Raw genomic sequence first — 25,749 nt, 5'->3', positions numbered from 1 at the left:
TCTCCCACAAGGGGAAATATCCTTTCCACATCCACCCGGTCAAGTCCCCTCAGGATCATATATGTTTCAATCAGATCACCTTTCATCCTTATAAACTCCAATGAATACAGACCCAACCTGTCCAACCTTTCCTCATAAGATAACCCTCTCATCCCAGGAATCAGTCGAGTGAACCTTCTCTGAACTGCTTTCAATGTAATTATATCCTTTCTTAAGTAAGAAGAGCAAAACTGCACATAATACTCTAGATGTGGTCTCACCAATGTCCTATACAACTGTAGCACAACATCTCTACTTTTATATCCTATTCCCCTTGCAATAAATGACAACATTGCATTTGCCTTCTTAAACACTTGCTGGACCTTTTTGTGTTTCGTGTACTAGGACACCCAGATCCCTCTGCATCTCTGAGTTCTGCAATCTCTCAATTTAAATAATATACTGCTTTTCTATTCATCTGGCCAAAGTGGACTAATTCACATTTTCCCACATTATGCTCACTCTGCCAAATTTTTGCCCACTCACTTAACCTATCTATATCCCTTTGCAGAATCCTTATGTCCTCTTCACAACTTAATGTCCTATCTTGGTGTCATCAGCAAATTTAGCAACCATACGTTCTGTCACTTCATCCACGTCATTGATATAAAATGTAAATAGTTGAGGCCCCAGCACTGATCCCTGTGGCACTCCACTAGTTACTGCTTGCTAACCTGAAAATTACCCATTTATGCCGATTCTCTGTTTCCTGTTATCTAACCAATCCTCTATCCATGCTAATATGTTACCCCCATACCATGGACTCTTATTTTGTTCAGTAACCTTTGATGCAGCACCCTGTCAATGCCTTCTAGAAATCCAAGTACACCACATCCACAGGTTCCCCTTTATCCACGTTGCTTGTTACTTCCTCAAAGAACTCAAATAAATTAGTCAAATATGATTTCCCTTTCACAAAACCATCTGCCTGATGGCATTGAGATTTTTGAAATGACCTGCGATAACCAGCATTTTCCCTATGACAGATGTGAAGTTAACTGGCCTGTAGTTTCCTGCTTTCTGGCTTCCTCCTTTCTTGAATAGCTGAGTTACAGTCGCTATTTTCCAATCTAATGGGACCTTTCCAGAATCTAGGGAATTTGGAAAATTAAAATCAATGCATCCACTATCTCAGCAGCCACTTCTTTTAAGACCCTAGGATGAAGTCCATCAGGACCTGTGGACTTGTCAACTTTTAGTTCTAATAATTTTCTCAGTACCCTTTCCATGGTAATGGTAATTGTTTTAAATTCCTCCCTCCGTTTCAACTCTTGATTCACAATTATTTCAGGGATGTTATTTGTATCCTCTACAATGAGGACAGATGCAAAAAATCTGTTCAATTCCTCCACCATTTCCTTATTTTCCATTAACTTCCCAGACTCAATCTCTAGAGGACCAACACTCACTTTACTTACTCTTTTCCTTTTAAAATACCTGTAGAAACTCTTACTATCTGTTTTTATATTTCTAGCTAGCTTTCTCTCATACTCTAATTCCTCTCTCATTATTCGCTTAGTCATTCTTTGCTGTTTTTTAATATTCTGTCCAATCTTCTGACCTGCCACTACTCTTCGCTGAATTGTATGCTTTTTCTTTCAATTTGATACTATCTTTAACTTCCTTTGTTAGCCATGGATGGTGTATTTTTGCTGACTGTTATGAAATATCTCCTTAAATGTCTGCCACTGCATCTCTACTGACCTATCCCTTAACCTAATTTCCCAGTTTACTTTAGCCAGTTCTGTCTTCAAACCCTCATAATTACCCTTATTTAAGTTTAAAACATGAGTCTGAGATCCACTCTTCTCACCTTCAAACTGAATGCAAAATTCAATCATGTTGTGATTGCTGCTACCTACGGGTGCATTCACTATGAGGTCATTAATTAATCCTGTCTCTGTCAGATCTAGAGTAGCCTGCTCTCTGGTTGGCTCTAGAATGTGTTGCTCTAAGAAACTGTCCTGAAAACACTCCATGAACTCATCATCCAGGCTACCTTTGCCAATCTGATTTGTCCAATCTATATGTAGATTAAAATCACCCATGATTATCATCATACCTTTCTCACAAGCCCCCATTATTTCTTCCTGTATACCCAGTCCTACTGTGTGGTTACTATTAGGAGGCCTATAAACTACTCCCGCAAGTGACTTCTTACCTTTACTATTTCTTATCTCTACCCAAACTGATTCTACATCTTGAATTTTAGAATCAAGGTCACCTCTCCCTGTTGTACTAATGTCGTCCTTAATTAACAGAGATACCCCTCCACCTTTTCCTAGTTTCCTGTCCATCCAAAATGTCATATATTCAGGTCCCAGCCTTCTATAAGCACAGTCTGACACTTGTTTTCACAATTTTTCACAAATTTTCTCTCTTGCCCAATGAAAGTTCAAAGCATTCTGGTCACTCTTGACTTGTTGCTGAAGTGGGAATTGCTCATATTGGTCTTGACAGTGAATTCTGGCAGGCTAGTTCCATCACAGCTGAACACAAACACATGCTTACAACAGGGGCTATCGGATAGAAATCAGGAGCTGAAATCTTGGCCGATTATTCTACTCTCTAACTCAGAGATACTTAGGCCAATTACGACACCCTTATTATCATCCCACCCGAGAGCAGTTGATATAGTGCAGATCAGGAAATGTACATATCCCAATCCTGCTGCCTACATTAATCCAGAAATATTGAATGATGTTACTGGATGAGAGAATAGGATCAAGTATGCCTGTTGTAGTCAGGACATCACTAGATTAAGCAGCTTGCAAAACTCCAAAGACCTAAATCAGCTAATTTACTGGCTTTCACCCCAACTGCACATTTTCAACATATTTCAGGTTAAGAGGTCCCAGTGAGCACAGGCCACTTACCTAGAGTTAATTAGACTGAGTGCTTTCAGTGCATGTGTCAGCCACAGGTCAGTTAGAGCCTCCATGTCTGCCCTCAGCTGCAGCCATCCTTCTCTCTTGGGTGTTCCGATTAAACCTATGCAATGACAAAGAACCAAGGCTTAATGCAGGGTCACTGATATCGGTAGCAAGTTGTTACTGCACAGTTCCATAGTCAAGACAAACCAGGAAAAGACACAAAGGATAACAGTTAACCACTTTGGCAACGTTAGGCCGAATTTTGCAGCCCCTGTGATGTTGGGGGTTGTGGCGGGTGGGGCTGGAAAATGCTTCCGGCAGAGGCCTGCCACGGGTCTCGACGCTAGGAAGACCCAGCCCAATATTACTGGCAGTGGCGAGGCCTCGTGGCAGCTCTCCCACCATCAGGCGATGGGATTTCAATATTTAAATTTATTTAAATAAAGGAATTGATTACTTACCCACTCCCACCATCTGTCCTGGAGGGATATTGGCCGGCACTCCCGCACCTTCGGATCCCCGTCTGGGGATCTGAGGTGGAACACTGGTGGTTAGATGGGAGCAGGTAAGTTTCTCAGTGTGGCGGTGGGGGGGAGGGGGGGGGGGAAGCAGTGTCAGAGTAATTTCATTGGTCTAGGGGGTGATGGGAAGGGGTAAAGTTTAAAGGTGATGAACTTTGAGGCGGGAAGGTCGAGTGTTTTGGGGGCAGGTAATTTGCTTCTATGCTTATTGGGGATGTGATGGGAGAGGGTCAGGATCACTTTATTAAATTGTTTACAATCAGTATTTCTTTACATTTTTAAATTGCAAGGTAGGGCTTGGAGCCCTTTAAAAATGGCATTGGCGCCTGCGTATAGGCGGCTGACGCCATTGCCGGGGACGGACTGCCCGCTCCCTCCACGTCATTGGGTGGGGGTAGGGGTGGGGGGCAATCTGCCTTGGCCATTTAAATGAGCCGCCGCGTTTAATATCGTGGTGGCTCTGCGATGTGTGGTCCGCATGGGCAGACCGCCATTGTGTACATCTGCCGCCAATTTTGACGGCGGATATGTAAAATCCAGCCCATTGGGTGAGATTGGATATGAATCCTCCGACAGAAATGATCCATACTGTCCTGCTCGTGATGGATTACTACATTTAATAAACTCGTCAAAAGGCTGGATGATTCATTTGTGAAATTAACCCAGAAATAGCCCAGTATCAGTGCATTTTCCTTTATATCCTGTGTGTTTTTTCTTCATTGCATTTTGCTTTTCCCTTTTGACAGAAATTTCTCATTTGGGACAGACAAAAAGTATTTCTATCTTAAGTGCAAGATCTGTCAAATTCGGTACAACTTGAAGGGTTCCAACTGAATCACTCTGCAGTGGAACTGTCAATTCTATGACTTGTGACAGCATCTATGTGCCGAGATATTATGATAAGAAAGCTTTCAGCATACATTAAATTGCAGATACTTGCCCCCAACGTTGTTTTTGTAAGTGTTGTACATTTCTTTTACTCGACGATAGCGGAATGCTAATTTCCTCATCCAGTCTACACCCCCATGCACACCAGAGCCTATACAAAGGTTTCCACCAACTGCTGCTGTTTGGAAACCATCTGTTGCAAAGTTATATGTGCTGTGTGGGAGGAGAGAGGAAGACTGTTAGTGGCATTAGTTCCATTAATTAGGGCACAGCTGACATACTGGAGAATAAAACAACCCACGTGGGGGTTTATTTTCAGCAAAGAGCTCACCTCAAATCCTGCCCATTGTCATCCGAAGATACATCGTCGATGTGAACCTGGTCACACTCCTGCGAAAATGTAATAAAAAATAACCACTTTGAAGTTTAAACGACTGAGCACATCAATTATTCTAGACACCAAGCAGTCTGCAGTGTAGCACTTTCCCATGTCAAGATCACTTCCTGCATCAGTTGGGGATAAAAATATGGCAACGGATGTTATATCAAACGCCAGAGAAATGATTTTAACCTTTAGCCTCCTACCAGTATCTACATTCTGTCTTATTTAGCTGTACTCTCTCAAGGTACTGAGATCGAAGTTGAAACCCATGTTGGCGTTTAGCATCCTATGAGCAAGATCACAGGTTTTTACAAAAGAATGTAGTTGGAAAATACAGCTAATGAGGAAATGTTTAGTAGTTCTGTCAAGTTCTGTATTTCCACTTTATCGCTTTGAATCACAAGAAGTTACAGTAAATTCCTTTTGCAGATGTTCATTTGGTGGTAAATGTGTAGAGACATTGAAAGCTGCAATGTCCATTCCAGCTCAGTGGTGCAGTGGCGTAATCAAAAATAACACTAGTCAACTATATATGACATCAACTGTCAATCATAAATGGGTTTCATTCAGCAGAAAGGAGTTAAGCTACTGGTTTCACTTGAATCTTGATTTTTAAAAAAATTTATTTAGAGATACAGCACTGAAACAGGCCTTTTGGCCCACCGAGTCTGTGCTGACCATCAACCACCCATTTATTCTAATCCCACATTCCTACCACATCCCCACCTTCCCCTACCACCTACCAATACTAGGGGCAATTTATAACGGCCAATTTACCTATCAACCTGCAAGTCTTTGGCTGTGGGAGGAAACCGGAGCACCCGGCGAAAACCACACGGTCACAGGGAGAACTTGCAAACTGCGCACAGGTAGTATGCAGAATCGAACCTGGGTTGCTGGAGCTGTGAGGCTGCGGTGCTAGCCACTGTGCCACCCCATGTTGAAAAGCAGAGAATAGTCTTGACAGAAATTGCTCATTTTAAAAATAAATATGTAAGTGCCCACGGACTTTCCCAATTGGAGCTGTTTTAGCAGGTGAAGCCGTGAAGGAAGTTGAGGGGTTGGGATGAAGGAACCCCTCCTGATCTCCCAGCAGCATTGCCTAAAGAGCAAAACAGGAGCTGCATAGACAGCCCCATCAGAGAGAAATGGCATTAATCCTGGCCTGGAGGTAAAAAGATGAGAATAGAAATACAACATAAATAAATAAATGGATATGTAGTATTCTCAACTAGCATATGTCTGAGAGTGCCAGCTTGTGTTCCTTATTCAGAAACAGTAAATTAGTTACAAATAAAGCATTACAAAATTGACCATGCTTAATATTCTCTTTCATGACGGACCACTGGCAACCTCTTTTATCAGTTGAATCTCGTGCGAATCAGGCTGAGGGAGCTCAGTGCTGAGGAAAAGAGCCCTTCCACTTTTTCCACTCTGTCACCATCACCCATTCCCACATCAGGTAGGCTGTTACTTACAGTGGTGCTCAAATGTTTCTGAAGGCTCCCTTTTCAAATTGATTAGTAATCACAGAACTCCCTCCCACCCCACCACACAATCTAAATTTTAATACTAAATTCTAATAGCAACAACAGTAAATTCTGGACAAACATAGGCTAAAAATATGTTTTTTTCCACCAAAAGGTCTAGAATTCTACAATCCCCATTTCACCCCAAAACTGGAGAATAGCAGAAGATAGCGACACTCACAAACTATCAATCAACCTTTTGGCGGCCATCACATGGCGATCTTCATGCCCCTCTCAGTGCTTCCCCATGCATGCTCCCATTCTAGATGAGATAGCCAGACCACTCTGTGCTGTACATGTTGTGGCCCCACTCCATCTCCACCTCCCAACTTGCACCAAGCCCACCTCTGGCTGTTGCTTATGCGCTTACTCTTGCCTTGACCATGGCACCTCCCTCCCCGGAAGTAATTGTAAACTGTACATTTCTCAAGATGCAAAAGCCACAGAGGCTCCTTCAATGCTAACCATTGTAAATTATTACATAATTAGTCCTATTTGAAAATAATTGTGGTGCTGCATGTTGTTATTGTCAGATGTCTTTCTGCCACTGTTGTAAAATATGTTCAGCAAAAGCCCAGCAACATTACTGATTATTTTGTGGACCCCCCGAAAAGTCTCTACAGAGCCCTAGAGGTCTGCAGACCCCAGTTTCAGAACCACTGTTATAAAGTAAAGCTTCTATTCTGCCTTTGCCTTAACTCCAACTTTAGAAGTTCACTCCTTTGCACCATTTCTCACACAAGTCACTCCTTCAGCTTGCCAATTTAATGGTAGATAGGGGTAATTTTGTACTGTATATTTGTACCTACTAGAAGCTTCACTGACACATCCCTGAACTCATTTTTCTTAAGATCTTTAGAGAGGGCAGAGAGGAGAAACTTAAATCCTTTCAGTCTGGGCTGCATTCAAGCACAGGTCCCAAAGGTAAAAGAGAGTGTTCTAACACCGTGAGCCACCATGTCCCATACAGGCTCAGTTTTTTCCCCCCCCAAAAATGTGGCTTACCCTAAACCTGATCCCTGCAGAAGTAAGGAAGTGACCTTTTATACATGTCTAAAATAACTGCAACCATTTCTATGATAAATCAAACTATGACAATGATTCACATTGGATAATAGTGAAAACCCGGTGAAATTGACTGTAAAGGCAAACTGAACATCTTAAATGTACGTTGGTTTTGAGTGGGGGAAATGAGAAATTCAAATGCTCTTTGGATGGGGCCCAATGAGAATACTTGGTTCAATGTTCTAAATATATCTCTGGGCCCTACTCATGGGCTTCCTCCCATAGCTCAAGCTCTCAAAACGGAGGCTTAAAATAATATCAAACCACACCAACATACGATCTTTAATGGCCCATTATGATGTCTTCTTGTTGCACTTTTAACCTATTTCAATTACCTCAAAGGTTAACATCCCCTTGAATCTGAATGATGGCTGCTATTCAATCCAATGCATTCTAGCCAGCAGGTGTCTCCATAAACTTTGAAAAGTTGCTGTTTTATTGCACTGACTGTTTAAAAGTGTGTGGGAAAAGGCCTCCATGCGTGTTAGCAGTCCTCATTGACGCAGGTCTAGCCAAAAAGCAAAGAAAGTTATCCTTTAGGGGAAACTTGAGTGTGAGGCCAGTTTTCAAGCTTGGATTTCTTGGTTGAGGGTTTGCACTATCTTTCAGCGTAATTTTCACTGCTGCAATCAACATGGGTCAATAGAATGAGCCCTTCTGAAACTGCATATGTAATTGTTTAGCACTGCATAGTTTAGCTATTACATGCTATGGACAAACATTAATGATTTATTATGCAAAAACATTATATATACACTTGTTCTGCTGAATAAATGTGTTTGAGTCTCAGCCAAACCCATTAAGAAATGATTGCAAGCCAATTTGGAATTGCAAGGGGTTTGCTTCTCTCAACAGTTAGACTGATGCTCTGAGAATGGGAGTAGCATCTCCAAACCACACTGATCAGTACAAAATTAGAATGCTGTATTGCCTTCAGGCTATGTAATGAGTGGGACACATGCACAAATATTTTCAGATTTATAATTGGACAAACATAATGAACAAATACCCAATTGTTCTGAAGATCTCTGGCTTTCAAAGTGCTGTTTTATACATTTAACAGTATCCATCAGTAGTTACAACACCAAGACAATTGGCTCTTTACTACAAGATCTGCAAATTCTAAGGCCAATCAAACACTGAGACATTAGGCAATTGACTGGGAGACCCAAACTTTCATTCTCGTTTAAGGATTGCTTTTTTCTACAATGAACTGACATCATATTCTCAGTTAAATACAAGTTCCAATACAAGTACATGGTGGGGCAATCAGAAAAGCATCATCTGAACTTATTATGTGGATCTACAGGATGAACTGCAGGAACTCATCAACATTACTTTGATGCCAACTTTCGGACACATAGGGCAGGATTTTCTTCTGGGGTCGGGAAGCCAACGTCAGGACTATTTCCGGGTCACAACCCCGCCCTGAATGGGGGGGGGAGCGGTGGTGGTGGGGGAAGTAGTTACAGTCCGTGATTTTCATGGCGGCGGGTTGCTTAATGACTGGGCAGCCAAATAGCAGCTGGGGGTGTGGGAATGCAGGCAGGACTGAAGAAGCTGGGCCTCATTTAAACACATCATGGCAGCCATAACTGTGGTTGTCGTTTGCAGGAGAAAATGCAAGCACTACGGATTGAGGAAGAGAGGCAAAGGCCTGGCACCTGGGGCAAGGCTGCCCTGCTATTCTCCGCGCTGCCCTAAAGGTCCTTCTGGAAGCAGTGAGGCAGAGGAGGGAGGTCCTTTTTCCAGGGTGTGGAAGGAGAAGGCCATCCTCCCAAACAAAGCTGGCATGGCTGCACGTGACTGAGACCATCAGCAGCAGAATAATGGTCCGTAGGAACTGCTTCCAGTGCCGGAAAAGTTTAAATGACCTTCTTCGCTCTGGCAAGGTGAGTGCAAAGCCAAACCCTGATGACAGGCCTCTGGATATTCAACCTCCAGCAGACACACCAGCTTAGGGGTCTTATGCACATGCTGCTCCTGAACATGGGAGTATTGTGTGCCCAGGGTACCGACTGGCCCCTCAGCAAGACTCAGAGCTGTTGAGGATCTGCCAGCACTGATACATGCAGGTTTCTATTCCAGTGCTGGCATTGGTCAGAGATGCCAGCAGTGCCTTATCTCTCTCTCTTTTGTCCCTGCAGGATAAAAGGGCTCACAATGTCAGAGAAGGGGCTCTGTCAGGAGGAGGAGGAGTGCCTGTCTACACATAAGTGACTGCTATGGAGGAGGGAGCCATGGAGATCACAAGGGTGGCCCCACAGGAGCAAGTCAGGGAAGGAGAGATGGGCATTCCTGGTGGAGAGGGTGAAAAGATATTGCAATCTGTAGATAAAGGGGTTGGAGTGCACTCCTCCTCGTCTGACAACATGCCAAAGACTCAGATGCTTCAGCAGTGCAGAGACTTCTGCTCTTAAAGGCTAGTTCTCAGGCTGTCTTCTTGTGTCTCCCACAGGTTCTGACGTGGAAGGAGAAACACCAGAGTCCTGCAACAGAACCAGCGCACTCACAAGAAGCAGAGACAGCAGAGCTAGCACCGTCACATCTTACAAGTGCACCCTCCACCAGCGCAGATACACTCACATCGGTCAGTCCTTGTGCACGATTAGATAGAGTTGCACTGTGATCAGCATGTCACGAGTGAGTAGGAGGAGCTGAGAGAGGCAGAGGCAGCTGTGGGCAGTTCCCCTCAGAGGATGGAGGATAGTCACAACCCTGGTGAGCTGGGTGGAACTGCAGGGCCTTGGGAGTCACAGGAAAGGAGGCTCTGAGGCAGTGTGGGGTCTTGGTCTGACAATGGAGGAATCCATCCAGCTCATGTGCGCCACCATGGCTCATGAACGCATGAGCTCTTCCATTGAGAGAGTGGTCAACCTCATGGAGAGCCATACGCGACAGCGCGCGGAGCAGATGCAAGTACAGTGCATTGGCATGCACAGAATGCATCAGTGGTGCTGATGGTGCAGAGCTGTTTTGAGGGGATGCCAGTAGTGCCTTGACTGATGCTCCCCCCAGCCATCTGGTGCTCCTGTCAAGGGCTGAGGCAGTCACCGAGAAGGATGCAGGTGCCAACACTCATGTGGCAGCATCATCATTATCAGCCTCCTTGGCCCCTATGACTGAGGGACCATCTATGCAGCAAGGTCCAGTGACTGCGGCTGCTGCTGTATTGATGCCATTGCAGCAGCCTCTGGATGTGCCCCCACTGGCATCTCCACGACCACCACGTGCATCTCAGCTGCAAGCAGGGACAAGCGAGCAGACTGCCTCCACCTCATCCATGGCCACAAGGGGAACACCGTGTGGAAGTGGCTGAGAGCTGAGGCCACTGCGTTGGGCAGAGCACTGAGTGGTTCACTGGGGTTTGCCTTACCCGTAAATGTGCACTTATTCATTTTTTGAGTACAATGTAAATATTGACAAATGACGCCAGACATGTGAGCAACCATTCTTTAATGGCAACACTGGAAAAGAACAAAGAAGTGGTGAGGGGAAGCAAAGGTCTTTGAAGGGGGACAGTGAGATTGCTGGACAGACCTGCAACATGAATTAGCGGTAAGAGTGGATCTAGTCAAGGCTGCGTCTTCAATGGACTGTGTCATCCTCCCGGGTTAGAACGGCTCAACTGAAGCGTGCCTGGATCAGATGATGGCATTAATGGCATCCTGACTAGCCCTGTGCTGGGCCAAGCCACCTCCCTGCGCAGCTGGGGACCTCAGTCTTCTGTATCTTCCTCCTCCTCCTCTTCCATCCCCTGCTCCTCCTCATCCTCCGATGAGCTGTGCCATTCCAGTGCCTTACCCTCTTCATGGCTCGCTGGAGGGCCATATTATGGAGAGCACAGCAGACCATACAATGCTCGAGACTCTTGCAAGAGTATACTGCAGGGCACCACCTGACTGGTCCAGGCACTGGAACTGCATCTTCAGAAGCCCGATGGCCTGCTCGATGGCGGTCCTTGTGAGCAGATGGCTTCAGTTGTAGCACCTCTATGGCTCTGTCTCACAATCACATAAAGAGGTGAGTAGCTATCCCTTCAAGAGATAACCATTGTCACCTAGAATCCATTCACATAGTTTGGGAGGTGGAATGAAGATCTGCAGCACCCTGGACTGCCGAAGGACGAAGTAGTCAAGGCAGCTACCAGGAAGGCGAGCGCACACATGAAGGAGGCCATTGTTTTTGTACATTGAGGGAGTGGAAGCCTTTCCAGTTGATTAATCTCATTGGCCAGTCAGTCAATGCCTTGATGGCCACATGGGTCCAATCAATGATGCCCTGTAACTTGGGGAATACAGCAATGGCAGGGAAACCCTTGGTGCTTTGTGCCTGTGAGACTCTGTCTGAAATTGGATGTAATGTCCAACTCTCCCAAATAGGGCATCAGTGACTTGTGAGATTCAGTGATGTACAGCCATTTGCGAGACACCACCAAGGTCTGCAGCTGATCCTTGGAAGTAGTCAGAGCGGGTGAAGACATTCAAGGCCACAGTGACTTTGACGGCTACTGGCAGGGCATAGCGAGCAGTGCTGGGAGTTGTGAGGTCTTCCGCCATGAGAGCACAAATGTCCGTGACTATCTGCCTGGAAAATTGCAATCTCCTGCGGCACTGGTTTTCCGACATCTGCAGGTAGCTCCGTCTTCAGTAGTACACCCTATGCTGAGGCCAAGGCATCTGTTGCCTTCCTGCCCCTCATCCCACTCCTCTGCCCTCCTCATGTTGGCGGCTCTGCTTCTGCTGCTAAGGATGTTGATCCTCATCGCCATTAGACCCAAAATCTGAGCATCGAGCTCCCATTACCAGCGGCTGACTTAATTGCACTCAACTGGACTCTCAATAATGTCTGGAATGCTAACCCCCTCCTCTTTTGTCCCGTAATACCAAGAGGGTGACGACCTCCTACACTGCCCGAGAGCATACAGACCACTTTTCCCGCAACCTATACTCACCCAAAAGCACCTGTGCATCAATGGCTGAGTGTCCCTTTCAGCTGTGCTCCCAGTTATTGGCCTACCTAAGCTGATGGTGTGACCATGACTGGCTCCCTGCAGTGTTGCCACCTCCACGTACCTGGTCTGTCTCTGATCCAGCATGCAACCCGTGTGCCCCATCAGAATCCCAAACTGGCCCTCAACAAGTGGCCAACATTATTCACAACATTGATTGGCTTCATCTCCAAATGGGGCTGGTTTCCTGGTTCCACCTTCCGCCGTCCTGAGGAAAATCGCCAGTGGCAGGAACGGGTATGGGAAACCGTCATGCCGGTCGGCACCACTATTTTTAGCGCCCGCCTCCATTCCTGCCCCCAGCAGGATCTAAAGATCCAGCCCATAACCTCAGTCATCAAGAAGAAGAAGCACAACAACAATTTGCATTTGTATTGTGCCTTTACGATAACAAAACATCTCAAGACACTTTACAAGTGTTATCAAACAAAATTTGACACCGAGCCACATTAAAGGGTATCAGGCCAGATGACCAAAAGCTTGGTCTGAACAAAGTTAGCTTCTGAACAAGCTGAACATTCACCCATCTCCAGCTATGCAATTTTGTTATAGGCCAATTGTATGTGGAGAAGATAGATTACTTACCTCATTCTTCGCACAATATTGTCCTCTTAAAAACTCCCACTCTATTTCATTCTTGCCAGTCTTATTTGTGGGAGGCAGGAATTGGGCTGGACTCCCAGCATAACTGGTCCCTTACCCTACATCCTGTGCTTTGTGCACATGGAATGCACAGTCCCTGGAAGAAAACCTCAGGAAAAGCAGCCCCACTGTCTTTTAAATTATCAAAGGTTATGATAGTAGCTCTGCCTATTTCCTCATCCTCAGAAGGAAGAAGTCACAGCCAATTCCATGTTAGGCCTTTTCTCCCAGTTCATGTGATCATGTTCTCTTGTTTTATGCTCCATGGGAAGTACAACAAACTCGTTAATTTATACTGGAACAGTTCTTCAGCAATTTAAACACTTGCCCTATGTCCCTTCTGACCTTTCATCTTGTTTTTATGTTGAAGATAAAAACCCTGAATTTTTTCAGTTCATTTTGTATTTCTTGGATCAGAGCCCAGAAATCATCCCAGTTGGTATTCATTCCACTTTTCCGGAAGAATCTCTATGGGGATTGCTACATCTTACGGAAATCTTGTACCAGACACAAATCCTGGAATGAGTTCCTGAAATCATGAACCACTATTCGTTCATGGTTGGTGCACATCTGAAATGGCTATTGAAATTCTTCTTGAATATTTGTAATCAGGATATTTATTTCTACAAGAACCTTGGAGAATCTCACGTCGCCATTTTTCCCCGCATAATATGTGAACTAATTGTCTCGTATTCTGTCATTGGGGAAATGAGTGAGAGTAGCAAAGCAAAAGCAAAGAAACGACAGGAGAACAGGAGGACCCCTGCAAAAATTCTAGGTGAGGACATAAGTTGCATTAGTTAAACTTGGGAACACGTGGATTGAACTGAAATAGTCTTTCTATTGTGTTCCTTTGTCAAACAACATCTTGATTTTATAATTCTCGTCTTTGTTTTCAAATCCCTCCAAGGTCTAGCCCCTCTCCATCTCTGTAATCTCCTCCAGACCCACAACCCTCCAAGATCTCTGCACTCCTCTAATTCTGGCCTTGAGTATCCCTGATTTTAATTGCTCCACCATTGGTGCCGAGGTCCCAAGCGCTGGAATACCCTCCCTACACCTCTCTGCCTCTCCACCCCGCTTTCCTCCTTTAAGACACTCCTTAAAACCTAGCTCTTTGACCAAGCTTTTGATCTTCTGACCTAATATCTCCTTTTGTGGCACGGTGTCACTCTTTGTTTTATAATGCTGCTGTAAAGTACCTTGTGATGTTTTATTATTTAAGTTGTTGTTGCTGTTGTAAACTAAACACTAAAGCCAATTGCAATTGACACAAAAAATAACAGCAATGGACTTACAGGATGCAACAAAGTGTTGGCAAATGGATTTACATCAGCCATACAGTTAGGCAGACACTTGGCAAATTAAACTTACCAGTGATAATTATTATAACTAGGCCAAATATTTGGAGCATAAGTGGATAAATGGAAATATGCTAGCACAGGCAATGTGACAGTAAACAAACCACTTTCAATGCGCAGACATCATTAACAAAATCAAATAGAATGCTTGGATATATTTTCAGAATGGCACAGTAAGAACACAGATCATGCTGCGACTTTACAATGTGCTTGTCACTTGGAATATGGTGTTCAGTTTGGGTCACCATATGGCAGAAATGATCGACTTGGATCGGATAGGGTACAGAAAAGGTCAATAAGACTGATGTTAATTGTAACAGGGATATGTAGTTCTTTTTCTTTCTTTTGGGCCTCCTTATCTCGAGAGACAATGGATACGCGCCTGGAGGTGGTCAGTGGTTTGTGAAGCAGCGCCTGGAGTGGCTATAAAGGCCAATTCTGGAGTGACAGGCTCTTCCACAGGTGCTGCAGAGAAATTTGTTTGTTGGTATGATATGTAGTTGATATGTAGTGGGAAAAGATAAAATAAGCTCAAGCTTTGCAGCCTAGGAAAGGTGTGTGTTTGTAGAGGGAAGCAGGGGAGGTGTTGGGGGTGGGGCGTGGTGTGGGGGGATGGTGTCTTTAAAGACATTTGATTGGACAGGTAAAATAAATCCAGATTATGACGTCAACGTATACCAACCAAGTAGCACCAGGGACATAACTAGAAATTAGAGAAAAGGAAATTTATAGTAGGCATCTTTCTTTCCTTTATTAGATGAGGTATAGAATATAAGAGCAGGGAGGTTATGCTGGAACTGTATAATTCATTGGTTAGGCCACAACTTGAGTACTATTGTGCAGTTCTGGTCACCTCATTACAGAAAGGATGTAATTGCACTAGAGAGGATTAGTTTAGTTTAGTTTAGTTTAGAGATACAGCACTGAAACAGGCCCTTCGGCCCACCGAGTCTGTGCCGACCATCAACCTCCCATTTACACTAATCCTACACTAATCCCATATTCCTACCACATCCCCACCTGTCCCTATATTTTCCTACCACCTAACTATACTAGGGGCAATTGCTAATGGCCAATTTACCTGCCAACCTGCAAGTCTTTTGGCTTGTGGGAGGAAACCAGAGCACCCGGAGAAAACCCACGCAGACACAGGGAGAACTTGCAAACTCAGTACCCAGAATTGAACCCGGGTCGCTGGAGCTGTGAGGCTGCGGTGCTAACCACTGCGCCACTGTGCCACCCAGGATAGAGAGGAGATTTACGAGAATGTTGCCAGGACTGGAAAAATGCAGCTATGAGGAAAGATTAGATAGTCTGGGATTGTTCTCCTTGGAACAGAGAAGGATGAGGGGAGATCTGATTGAAATGTACAAAATTTTGCGGGGCCTGGATAGAGTGGAGGTGAAGGGTCTATTCACCTTAGCAGAGAGATCAGTGACGAGGGAGCATAGATTTAAAGTGATTGGTAGAAATATTAGAGGGGAGATGAGGGAAAAACTTTTTCATCCAGAGGGTGGTGGGGATCTGGAACTCACTGCCTGAAAGGGCAGTTGAGGCAGAAACTCTCAACTCATTCAAAAGGAATCTGGATATGCACCTCAAGTGCCGCAATCTGCAGGGCTACTGACCAAATGCTGGAAGGTGGGATTAGAATAGGTGGATTGTTTTTCGGCCAGCACAGACATGATGGGCCAAGTGGCCTCTTTCTGTGCCTTAAACTTTCTTTGATTTCTTTTTGATGTATCATATAAACACTCTTTTGCAAATGAGGAACATGAGATCCTCGAGGCAGTTTTTACAATCATAGGAATTTTAACTCTATAGCAGATATAAAACTAGCTTAAACATGGTGGCTATCCCAGTGTATTCTGAAAGTTCAGTATAAGTGCTATGCTTCATTAGAAATTATGTTTATACTAGGTGTGAAAGAGATTTTCTTGCTGCATTTCAAATCCCCCCATGGCCTCGCCCCTCCCCATTTCTGTAATCTCCTCCAATCCCACGACCCACTGAGATCTCTGCGCTCCTCCAATTCTGGCCTCTTGAGCATCCCTGATTTTAATGGCTCCACCATTGGTGGTCATACCTTCAGTTGCCTAGGCCCTAAGCTCTGGAATTCCCTCCTAAACGTCTTCACCTCTCTACCTCACTTTCCTCTTTAAGACACTCCTTAAAACCTACCTCTTTGACCAAGGTTTTGGTCATCTAACCTAATATCTCCTTATGTGGCTCACTGTCAAATTTTGTTGGCTTGGAATGTTTTATTACATTAAAGGTGCTATATAAATACAAGTTGTTGTTGTTGCATTTGGAAATTTGTTAGGCAAAATGTGTGAAGGAAGTGACAAGAGACATCTTCAAAAATACAAATGCTACTATTTTTGTTGCTTGTAATCATTGTGCTGAGCCAGACACTGCCTTAAGTTCAAATGTTTTCAATGCATTTTTTTTTTAACAAGGTCTTCCTTTCTAAAGGTCTAGGGCTTTATTGTGCCCACAATAATTCTTTTAATGACATCAATACATCACCCATTATATGGTGCAGACTGCTGGTACAGTGCCCCTTTAAATGGCTGAACACGATTTCCAGTGGAAATATGATGCCAAATGATTTTTTTTGTCAGGCAGCTGCTTCAAACTTGGCCTGACGTGGGGAGAAGTTCTCCCAACAGTGTATAACTGGCTTCTTATCCTGCACCATTTCTGTAAGGCAGGTTGGAAGACTGGAAGGTAAAACCACATGAATGCTAGGTGGGCACCGGCTGTAAGACTTCTTTAACCCTGAAATGTACCTCATTATTCCTTTCAGTAGCAAAGTATAATTACTTGGGTGTAATTTTTGCATTTCCATTTGAGCACTACGACGTTACTCCCAAAGGAATACTGTTACATTATCCAGTTATTCCCAATGCAATTCTGCTTCATGTTCGGATATTTTTGTAACTGTTTCTGAGGAGAACATTTTCGGAAAAAAAGGGAGGAATTTTATGCTCTCCCCTGTGGCGGCTTTGGAGGTGGGGAGAGCACAAAATCAAACGGGATTGTGGCGGGGTCAGGGGGCGGGCCTCTTCCCGCAGCCGCAATTAGCATGGGAAGTACAGCATGGAAACCATGCAGGCAAATTCCTGGCTCCCCGGTTGGGGGGGGGGGGGGTGGGGGGGCCCTTGTTTACAGGCACAGTGCCTGAACGAGTGACCCAGCATTGGTAAGCGGGGATGGGCCTGCTGAGAGCCACCTTGCTGCCGACTCCCTTACCACCAACCCCCCCCGCAACCCCCACCCTGTGAGGCCTACCTGAGGCCTGGCTCCAGCAACGCTCCTCGGCATCTGGTAGGTGCTCCTCCAGCAACAGCCACCGCCGGCCTCTGATTGGCCAGCACCTCTCCAAGGGCAAGACTTCTGGTGACGGGGTTCTTGATCCCGTGGAAGGCCAACCGCTGTCCACTTAAGTGCCTGCTTGACACTAGATTCAGTGGGCTTTCCGGGGAACAGGCGATACGGGAATCTTGGCGTCGCTTTTCCCGGACTTTGAGATCCCCACCACAAGGATAAAATTCCTCCCCAAAGTATTTTAATGTAGATTAAAATTATTTGTTTTTGATGAAACTCTTGATTATGGCAGAAAGAAAATTCCTTTCCATGGATATTTTGAATTAAGAATAGTTCTCTACAATTCTTGAATTCTACGTTTTAATTTATTTTTATTGAATCCTCCATATTTCCTTCTTCCTCTCTAGTTGACCAGTATAATGTATCACTCCTTGGTCAGGTGGACAGGCAGGACACTCATTCAATGTTTAATTATTGAAGACATGCATGACAGAGATGCATGGTGATTCAATTACCAATTATTCCTTAGCTCCCCTTCCTTCTTGGGGGCGGGGTGGTGACAACTCTATTTGTTGCCTCTCTATTTCGAATGCCACAACTGAATTTGGAAATACACCTTTCAGACAAATCTATGTCTTACCATTCAGCATCATCTACCTTCAGGTTTTTCAGTTGTCGTCTTCTTTTCTTGGTAGCAGAGTGTGGAAAACTATTTCTTCCCTGGTTTCACATTCAGCAGATTGCACTTTAGGTTGATTGTGTAGCAAAGTCTCTTTTTACAGCATGCTTGCCTGATTCTCACTGCCTTCCAGGAGAATTGGCTAGATTTGATGGCTGGGAACACCACTCATTTCCGATCAGACCTGAGTACCCCACTGGATGTCAACTTGGTATTCAGAGGCCGGAGCTCTGGTCTCCCGCTTGCTGAAGCTTTTCCTAGTTCTAGCAGAATGAAAATTTGCATATCCCCCAAAAGCCAAAGACGGCAATTTGGCAGCAATCTTTCAGGAATCACCAACAGATACATCCCTCCACATTAACACCCACAACCCCCCACCCCGCCCCTCACCAGCAACAACCTCCCAAGAGAGAGCCGTTGCATGGAAAAGTACATTCCAACTTGATATTTTCAAAACAGCAAGGGCATGTATGTATTCCATGGGAAATTTATAGAATTGTGAAGATATTTATTAGACATTGAACAAAATCTTCCAGTATGCTAACTCCTCTCTTTTAGGGAAATCATGCTGATCTCATTTGCAGACCGAACAATAGAATCTACAGGACATTTCTATTTGAACAGGATATATTTTTGGAAACTTTCACCTGTGAAGAAGTTTATATATTAGTATTAGTAAATAAAAACAAAAAATTCTGCAAACACACAAGAGGTTAATGAGCATCTATAAGATAGAAAGATAGCTTAAATTTCCAGTTGGGTTTGGATGAACATAAACCTATCCTATATTAAAAAATATAGATAACAATTGACCTGTTGTACATTTACAGCGTTTATATTTTCATTTCCTATTTCTCAAACTTGTGACTCACTTTTTACCATAAAGTATCCTTTTTGTGGTGGAGATACTGCCCGGCTGAATCCATGGATGTTGTGGATTAACAGTGCACGATGGACTGTGCTGCCTACCCAATTCCTTATTAAGGCACTGTTCAAACTGTCTAAGCAGTTTGGTATTTGCTCGGGATCTGTGTTTTCCATTTTCTTCTTTTTTTTACTGATTGTTCAGTACAGGAACGTGCAACACTGGTAGCTATCACATTACTGACTTAATGAAATACCATGAAATTAACTGAGACACTACCTCAGAACCCATCAGCAGTTGCTATCAGATTACTGACTAAGTGACTTGTACAGCAATTGACCGAGACACTAGTTCAGACTGGCAAGTAGGACTACTTTATTGCTACTTTTTGAGACCTTTCTTATTGTTTGCTATTTTTTGTCTTAAGCCTTGTACAACTTTATTATGTAAAGCTTTAGAACGCAGCTGAAAAATAAGAAACACTTGTTTGATGATAAACTCCTGTCCCCATCCTGCAATAAACATAGTAAAGGCATAGGCTGCACAGTCACTGTTTCTTTTGAATACAAAATCAGACAGTCCAGCAGCAGACAGCAGACCTCTCCAAAGGTTATACTAGGCTGAGCTGAACAGCCTGAATGACCTCTTCACATGTCTTATGATTTAATATGTCTGTATCAGTGGAAATGTACCACACATGACCTAACTGGTGCATTTTAATTCCCATGTATTGCTAGTCTGACCTCTTTGAGCAGATTGTAGAATAAGTTCAGCACTTGGAGATAAGGTTATAGCATTGTAGAACCACGTCTCCTGTCAAGTGTGCCTCCCCATTGGGAGTGTACAGTTGCTAAATTTTCTCTTTAATATTCCCTAGTCAGATCTATACGTCTAAAATATGATTGACTCTCTTTATCCAAGATACTAATTGCTTTGCACTTACATTATTGGAAATAAAAACTGAAACTATAACACAGAAACATTAGGACACTAGCATTAGGTCCACACTTGCTTCTACGTATAATAAGTACACTTGCATCATAGGAACAGGATGAGGCCATTCAGCCCCTTGGGTCTGTTCCAACCATTCAATTAGATCATGGTCAATCTGTATCATAACTTCATCTACCTACATTGGTTCCCTTACTGTTAATACCCTTGCCTAACAAATATATATACCAATCTCAGTTTTGAAATTTTCAATTGACTTACCTGTGACAGCTTTTTGGGAGATAGATTTCCAGATTTCTATTCTCATTTGTGTGAAGAAGTGCTTTCTGACATCACCCAGAATGGCCGAGCTCTAATTTTAATGGTATGCACCCTTGTTCTGAACTCTCCCACGACAGGAAATACTCTTTTGCTATCTACCCTATCAAATAATTTAACCATCGCAAACACCTTAATTAAATCATCCCTCAAACATCTATATTCATGTACTATCTGTCCTCATAGTTTAACCGTTTTAGTCTCAGTATCATTCTGGTGAATCTGCACTCCACCCTCTCCAAGGCCATTATATCCTTCCTGAGGTGTGGTGCCCAGAACTGAATACAGTATTCCAGATGGGATCTCACCAAAGGCAGGGTTTTCCCTCAAAAAGCAGGAAACAGAGGGCGGGACTGTTTCCGGGTCTCCAACCCGCACCCAGGGGCAAACAGTCACAGGTCCTGAGCCTCAATTAATGGCCAGGGTGGGCTCGCCGTCCATCTGCACTATTTACTCTGACACCTAATTTAGTATCATCAGCAAACTTAGATGCACAGCTCTGTACTCCTTTATCCAAGCCACTTAAAAATATAGTGAAAAGTTGACTGTTTTATTAAATGTATTCCTTGTGTGGCAGGTTTTATCCCTAACCACTGGGGATAAAGGACTCATGCTTAACAGATTGATCGTCGCAGCTGTCTCCCTTGTAATTGTCCATATAAGAGGTAGTTTGTAGCTTTTATTTTATTGAATTGTTTGAGAGTGAGCCTTTTGTAGTCCTGGCTATACAGGTTTGGCTCAGGACTGCAAAAATGTCTGTTATAATGCAAATCCAGAATCCAGGCTTCATATCAGAGGAAGCATGACTGAGTAACTGTTTCACATTCCTGGGGGTAAATTTTCAACCAGCCTATTATAGAAACCACCCGAATTTCTTTCCCATTAACTTTTGCTGTGTGGTAGGAAAACAATTTTCAGTGGCTCAGGAGAGGACCAAGTGAATTTCTTTAGCTGCTGTTGTGGAACCTTTTTTTTGTTGCTCCTTGGGCTGAATTTTCCCTGTGGGGACAGGAAAGAGAAGTCAGGATGGTTTCTGGGCCCTGAACCTGACCCGGGGGGTGGGGAAACACTCACTTATTGGGATTTTGATGGAGACACCCTCTTAATTGGCATGGAGACATATTTCCTGTCCAATTAAAAGTTGCGGGCAGTCTTTCAAAGCTGGAGGACCGGTCAGAGGCCTTCCACCTTGGGAGAGGCAGCAGAATTTGATGGCAGATAAGTAACAGAGAGGACCAACCTTTTTAACAGTTTAATTAAAAAATGGTTCTTGTAGCCAGGCAGCCAGGCCACCACTGTGTGGTGGAAGCAGGCAGGGTGGGGTGATTTCTACAGGGCAGCATGTGGCTGCTCTTGCACCCAGGCATACAGGGAGGACCTCCAGGAATACTACCTGCCATGTGGGGGCTGGTAGCTCTGCCAGTCCTGAACCTGCCCTGGCAAAAATGGCCGGCGCCAAGTACAGGGTTGGGAAATCAGCAAGCTGGCTAGCGCCCGTATTTTTGGGTCCTGTCCATCTTTGTTCCTGCCCTTAGCGGGACCCAAACATCCTGCCTCTTGTCTGCCTTCAATAAGCCATATCAGGGGGGTGTCTTGGGGAGGAGGTGGCTGAGGAGAGGACCCAGTGAATTTCTTTAGCTGCTGTCGCAGAAACTTGTACTGAACACAATCTCTAAGTGTTTGAGAATAATGCATTCAGCAAATAGTTCTGAAGCAGCAAAACCATTTTATTTATTCCAAAAGATAAAACCCTTTATTGCAGATATTGGCCTGCCACTTTGAGCTTGAAAAACTCTAAATGACAGCTTAGGAAGCAATAGCAAGAGGCTTTTATTGGGCCAGTCCATCCCTTGATTTGCATCCGGCATGAGTAGTGAAAATGTGCTGAGTCATCTGACATCCATTTGCACATAATTTCCATTGAAGTAGAGGATAACATGGGAATAAGGGGAGCAAGTGGGCAATGGGAATAGTTTCAGATTGTTCGAGCGAAGAGCTGGCAAAGTCATGGTGGGTCAAATGGACTCCTTCTGTGCTGTAAGCTTTAATAAGTCTGTGGTTTCATGCTGCATTCTCATCCAGTGCAGATATCAGAAAAGCCATAGAGGATAATCAAGTGCTGGACTATGCAGGTGCAAAAGAGTGGAAAAAGATTAGCACCCATTTCTCCACTGGATTGCACCCATTTTTAAGCACTGTTTGGGGACAAGGCAGAGGAATATCTGCTCTCTTTGCTCTTGAATGTATCAGAATCTTTTATGTTAAATGCTCTTGATGGAAAGCTGATGGTACTCTTGTTGTGGCATCTTCTGCTCTCTCATTGCCCTATATGCGCTCTTATTGCAGCAGACTTAACAGGTGGCTTTGAAATTAACCTGTGCCTCCTGCAAATAACCGTCTACAAGTTAAACTCTAAGTGAATGAGATTGTCAGCTCTGAACTGAAAAGGTTGCCTTTCAATCAAACTAAATCCTTTTATGTAAGCATTGACCACATTTACAAAAGCACAGAGAAGTACTTAGCAAAGGAGGCTTGAACACTGCTTGGGAAGCAATTAAGCTCCTACACCTGAATTTCTCGTCCTTCCCTCTGTCTTTTCTCCCATGTAATCAGGTTTGGGCACTCTGACACATTGCCACTTCTGTTCTCAGCTTAAATACATATTTTCCTCTTCACTGCACCAAGCCTATACAGATGTGTCATTAGCAAATGGAGTCTTAATTATCCGAGTTGAGGGATTACATCAGTCACAGCCCCTCCCAAACCCACAGCAAAGCCCTGATCTGTATTCTGTTATTAATTCTATCTTTAAACTTATGGAAGGACTAACCTATTTAGCAATTCTAACTACCCAAAAATATTGCAGATGTGTAATAATTCAATACTAAGTCATGACACTGGCTCTAAAAGTAGAGAGTAAAGCCTGGCTGTACAATTACTAATTAGAATAACCTGTTCTAAAAAGCCTATAAAATTCTTGCAAACTTAGTGTCACACATGCTATAAGGAAATGTGGGATGAGTTGTAAATCCAGCAGGATTATTGTATTTTGTAAAATTGCATCCCTAAACTCTGTGACTTAACCTGCTGTCGCAGGAGAATGCATCTCCCCTCAAACTCTGGAGCTTAAGTGCCCTCATTTTTTTTCCTTCTTAAAGGTAATCATCAGGCCTACAAAACCAAACCTCTGAACGCTCAATGGCAACTACTCAATGATTCACCTTGTCTTCTCTTTTACTCTTTTTAACCTTAGTGCTCTCCTGCACTATGTAAATTGGCCCTTTACTGCTCTGATCTAAACAAATACAAGTGCTTGTTAAAATGACTCAGAATCCTGAACCTTTTTCTTCCTTATATATGGCCTCAAATATGATTTTATTAAACGTGCTGCCAAAAATTCAAGAGTTTGTACTTATCTGATAGGACAACAGTCTTTCCAGACAAACATGCATATATGTGCAACAATCATCAAGAGGAACTGAATATTAACATTCTTGGGTCACTTTATAAGAGTGGGATAATATCAGATATGCATTGTGCAGTAAATGTGTGGGTTATCATGTTACCTGGTGAGGAAATTCTTTCAAATATTAGGGACAGGAAATGAGTTTGTATTACCTGTACCTTTTGTATATACATACCTGATGTTATTTGAACACTAAAATATTTCTTAGCTCTATTACAAATATACCCAGCTAGTCTAAAGATAAGTGCATTTAACTGAATCGACTGCATTTAATTCATACGAATGCATGAAGGTATAAGTAACCAAATTCATCAACACAGCTGGAAAACTAAAACAGTGATTCATTGAAAGTGTATGCTGGTCAATGGGTAAATGTGCCACCTGGTGTGACACTCAGCCATTCACATCAGAAGAATCCTAGATTTGTTTGCTGCTCTGTGCTGATCTCCGCTGCTGCAATAGTGAGGGGTGCTGCAATTTGTTGCAGTATTCCTGAGATACAGAGGGGCAGAAATCAGCCAGGGCCACCAGCCCTGACTATATCCAGTGACCCCTGATGGAAAGTGCAAGTGTGCAGATAATAGTCAAGGACAGAATTAGACTCAGAGGTGTCAAAAGTAGTCTTGGACCATAGCACATTGGCCACCTGATAAACTCCCCAACTGATATTCAGACCCATTAATGTAAATTGAGCTGAGCATCGGACGGGGTGTATAATGGTAACCAATACAAAACCACCAGTTTTACCCTACTGCCCAGGACCAGTTTCTACCCCAGGCTTGTTGCCCCGCTCACTTCTCAGGCTTACATGTGATGTAGAGTCACTGAAGTGAGGTACTGGAGGATTGCTGGTTCCTCTGGAGCCTTATCCCAGAATGAGACACTGCCTTCAGGAGAAATGAGAAGAAGAGTGGATTTAAAAAAGTTAAAAATGTGAACATGGGATGAGCTGAATAAAATGAGTTTCATGTGGAAGTGCCTCGCTGTCATTGACAGATATGTCACAACCATTTCTTGTGAGCAATTACAAATTTGCAGTAATTTCAAAACCCTGATTCTGGATTCTATGATGACTCTGGTTTGTTCAAATAAAGTTCCTCCTTACCTCTAAGTCATTAAAGAATAGGTGCATATCAGCCAAATTAAAAATCATTTCCTCCATTCGCAGTCCAAGCGACACTGCTGTGGGTGTATCCTGTCAAAAGAAGAGGTAGATTTAAGCTCCAGTTGTCTGAGTTCTAGCAATGACCATTAGAGATTTGTTTCAAGATGAAAACACAATTATTTTGTTCTTTGTTTACATTCCTTTAAGTGGCATTTTATAAAATACTTTCTGGCTGTCAAAAAACTCATATTTTGATTAATTCTATCAATAGATTCATATACAATGTGAGTCACACATACACAGGGAATACATTTGTGGGGTGGGACACAGAGTAATGCTCCCATTGAGTAACCTCTCCAGTGTAACACAATAACTGATGCTCACATAAGTCATACAATACTAACAGGATAATGCATAAAGAAAGAGCTTTCATTTTACAGTTCCCTCACAAGCTCAAGACGTCCCAAAGAACTTTACAGCCAACTAGGTACTTTTAAAGTGTGGTCGCAGTTGTAATGTAGAAAACGCAGCAGCCAATTGTGCTCACAGCAAGGTCCCACAGATAATCTGTTAGAATGACTTTGGTTGAGAGATAAATTTTGGCCAGGCTATGGAAGAACACCCCTGCTCTTCTTTGAAATTATACCATGGGATCATTTACATCCACCTGAGGGTATAGATGGGGCCTCAGTTTAATGCCTCATCCAAAAGGACAGCGTTCCCT

General features: G+C 43.6%; 1 protein-coding gene across 4 annotated transcripts in view; it reads right to left on the bottom strand.

Annotated features, from left to right (window-relative positions):
* Positions 1-25,749, bottom strand: part of LOC137378504 (eyes absent homolog 2-like) — a 310,299-nt gene that overhangs the window by 10,549 nt on the left and 274,001 nt on the right. For all 4 annotated transcript variants that reach the window (XM_068048842.1, XM_068048844.1, XM_068048843.1 and 1 more), the window contains 4 exons: positions 25,026-25,115; positions 4,653-4,711; positions 4,374-4,534; positions 2,916-3,030 (listed from right to left, as the gene is read on the bottom strand). In XM_068048842.1, coding sequence (XP_067904943.1) covers positions 2,916-3,030; positions 4,374-4,534; positions 4,653-4,711; positions 25,026-25,115 — 425 coding nt within the window. The remainder of the gene's footprint in view (positions 1-2,915; positions 3,031-4,373; positions 4,535-4,652; positions 4,712-25,025; positions 25,116-25,749) is intronic.

This window comes from Heterodontus francisci, chromosome 16 (genome assembly GCF_036365525.1).
Source record: "Heterodontus francisci isolate sHetFra1 chromosome 16, sHetFra1.hap1, whole genome shotgun sequence".
Taxonomy (NCBI): Eukaryota; Metazoa; Chordata; class Chondrichthyes; order Heterodontiformes; family Heterodontidae; genus Heterodontus; species Heterodontus francisci.
Note: the sequence above shows the minus strand (reverse complement) of the source record. Positions and strands in the feature narration are given on the sequence as shown.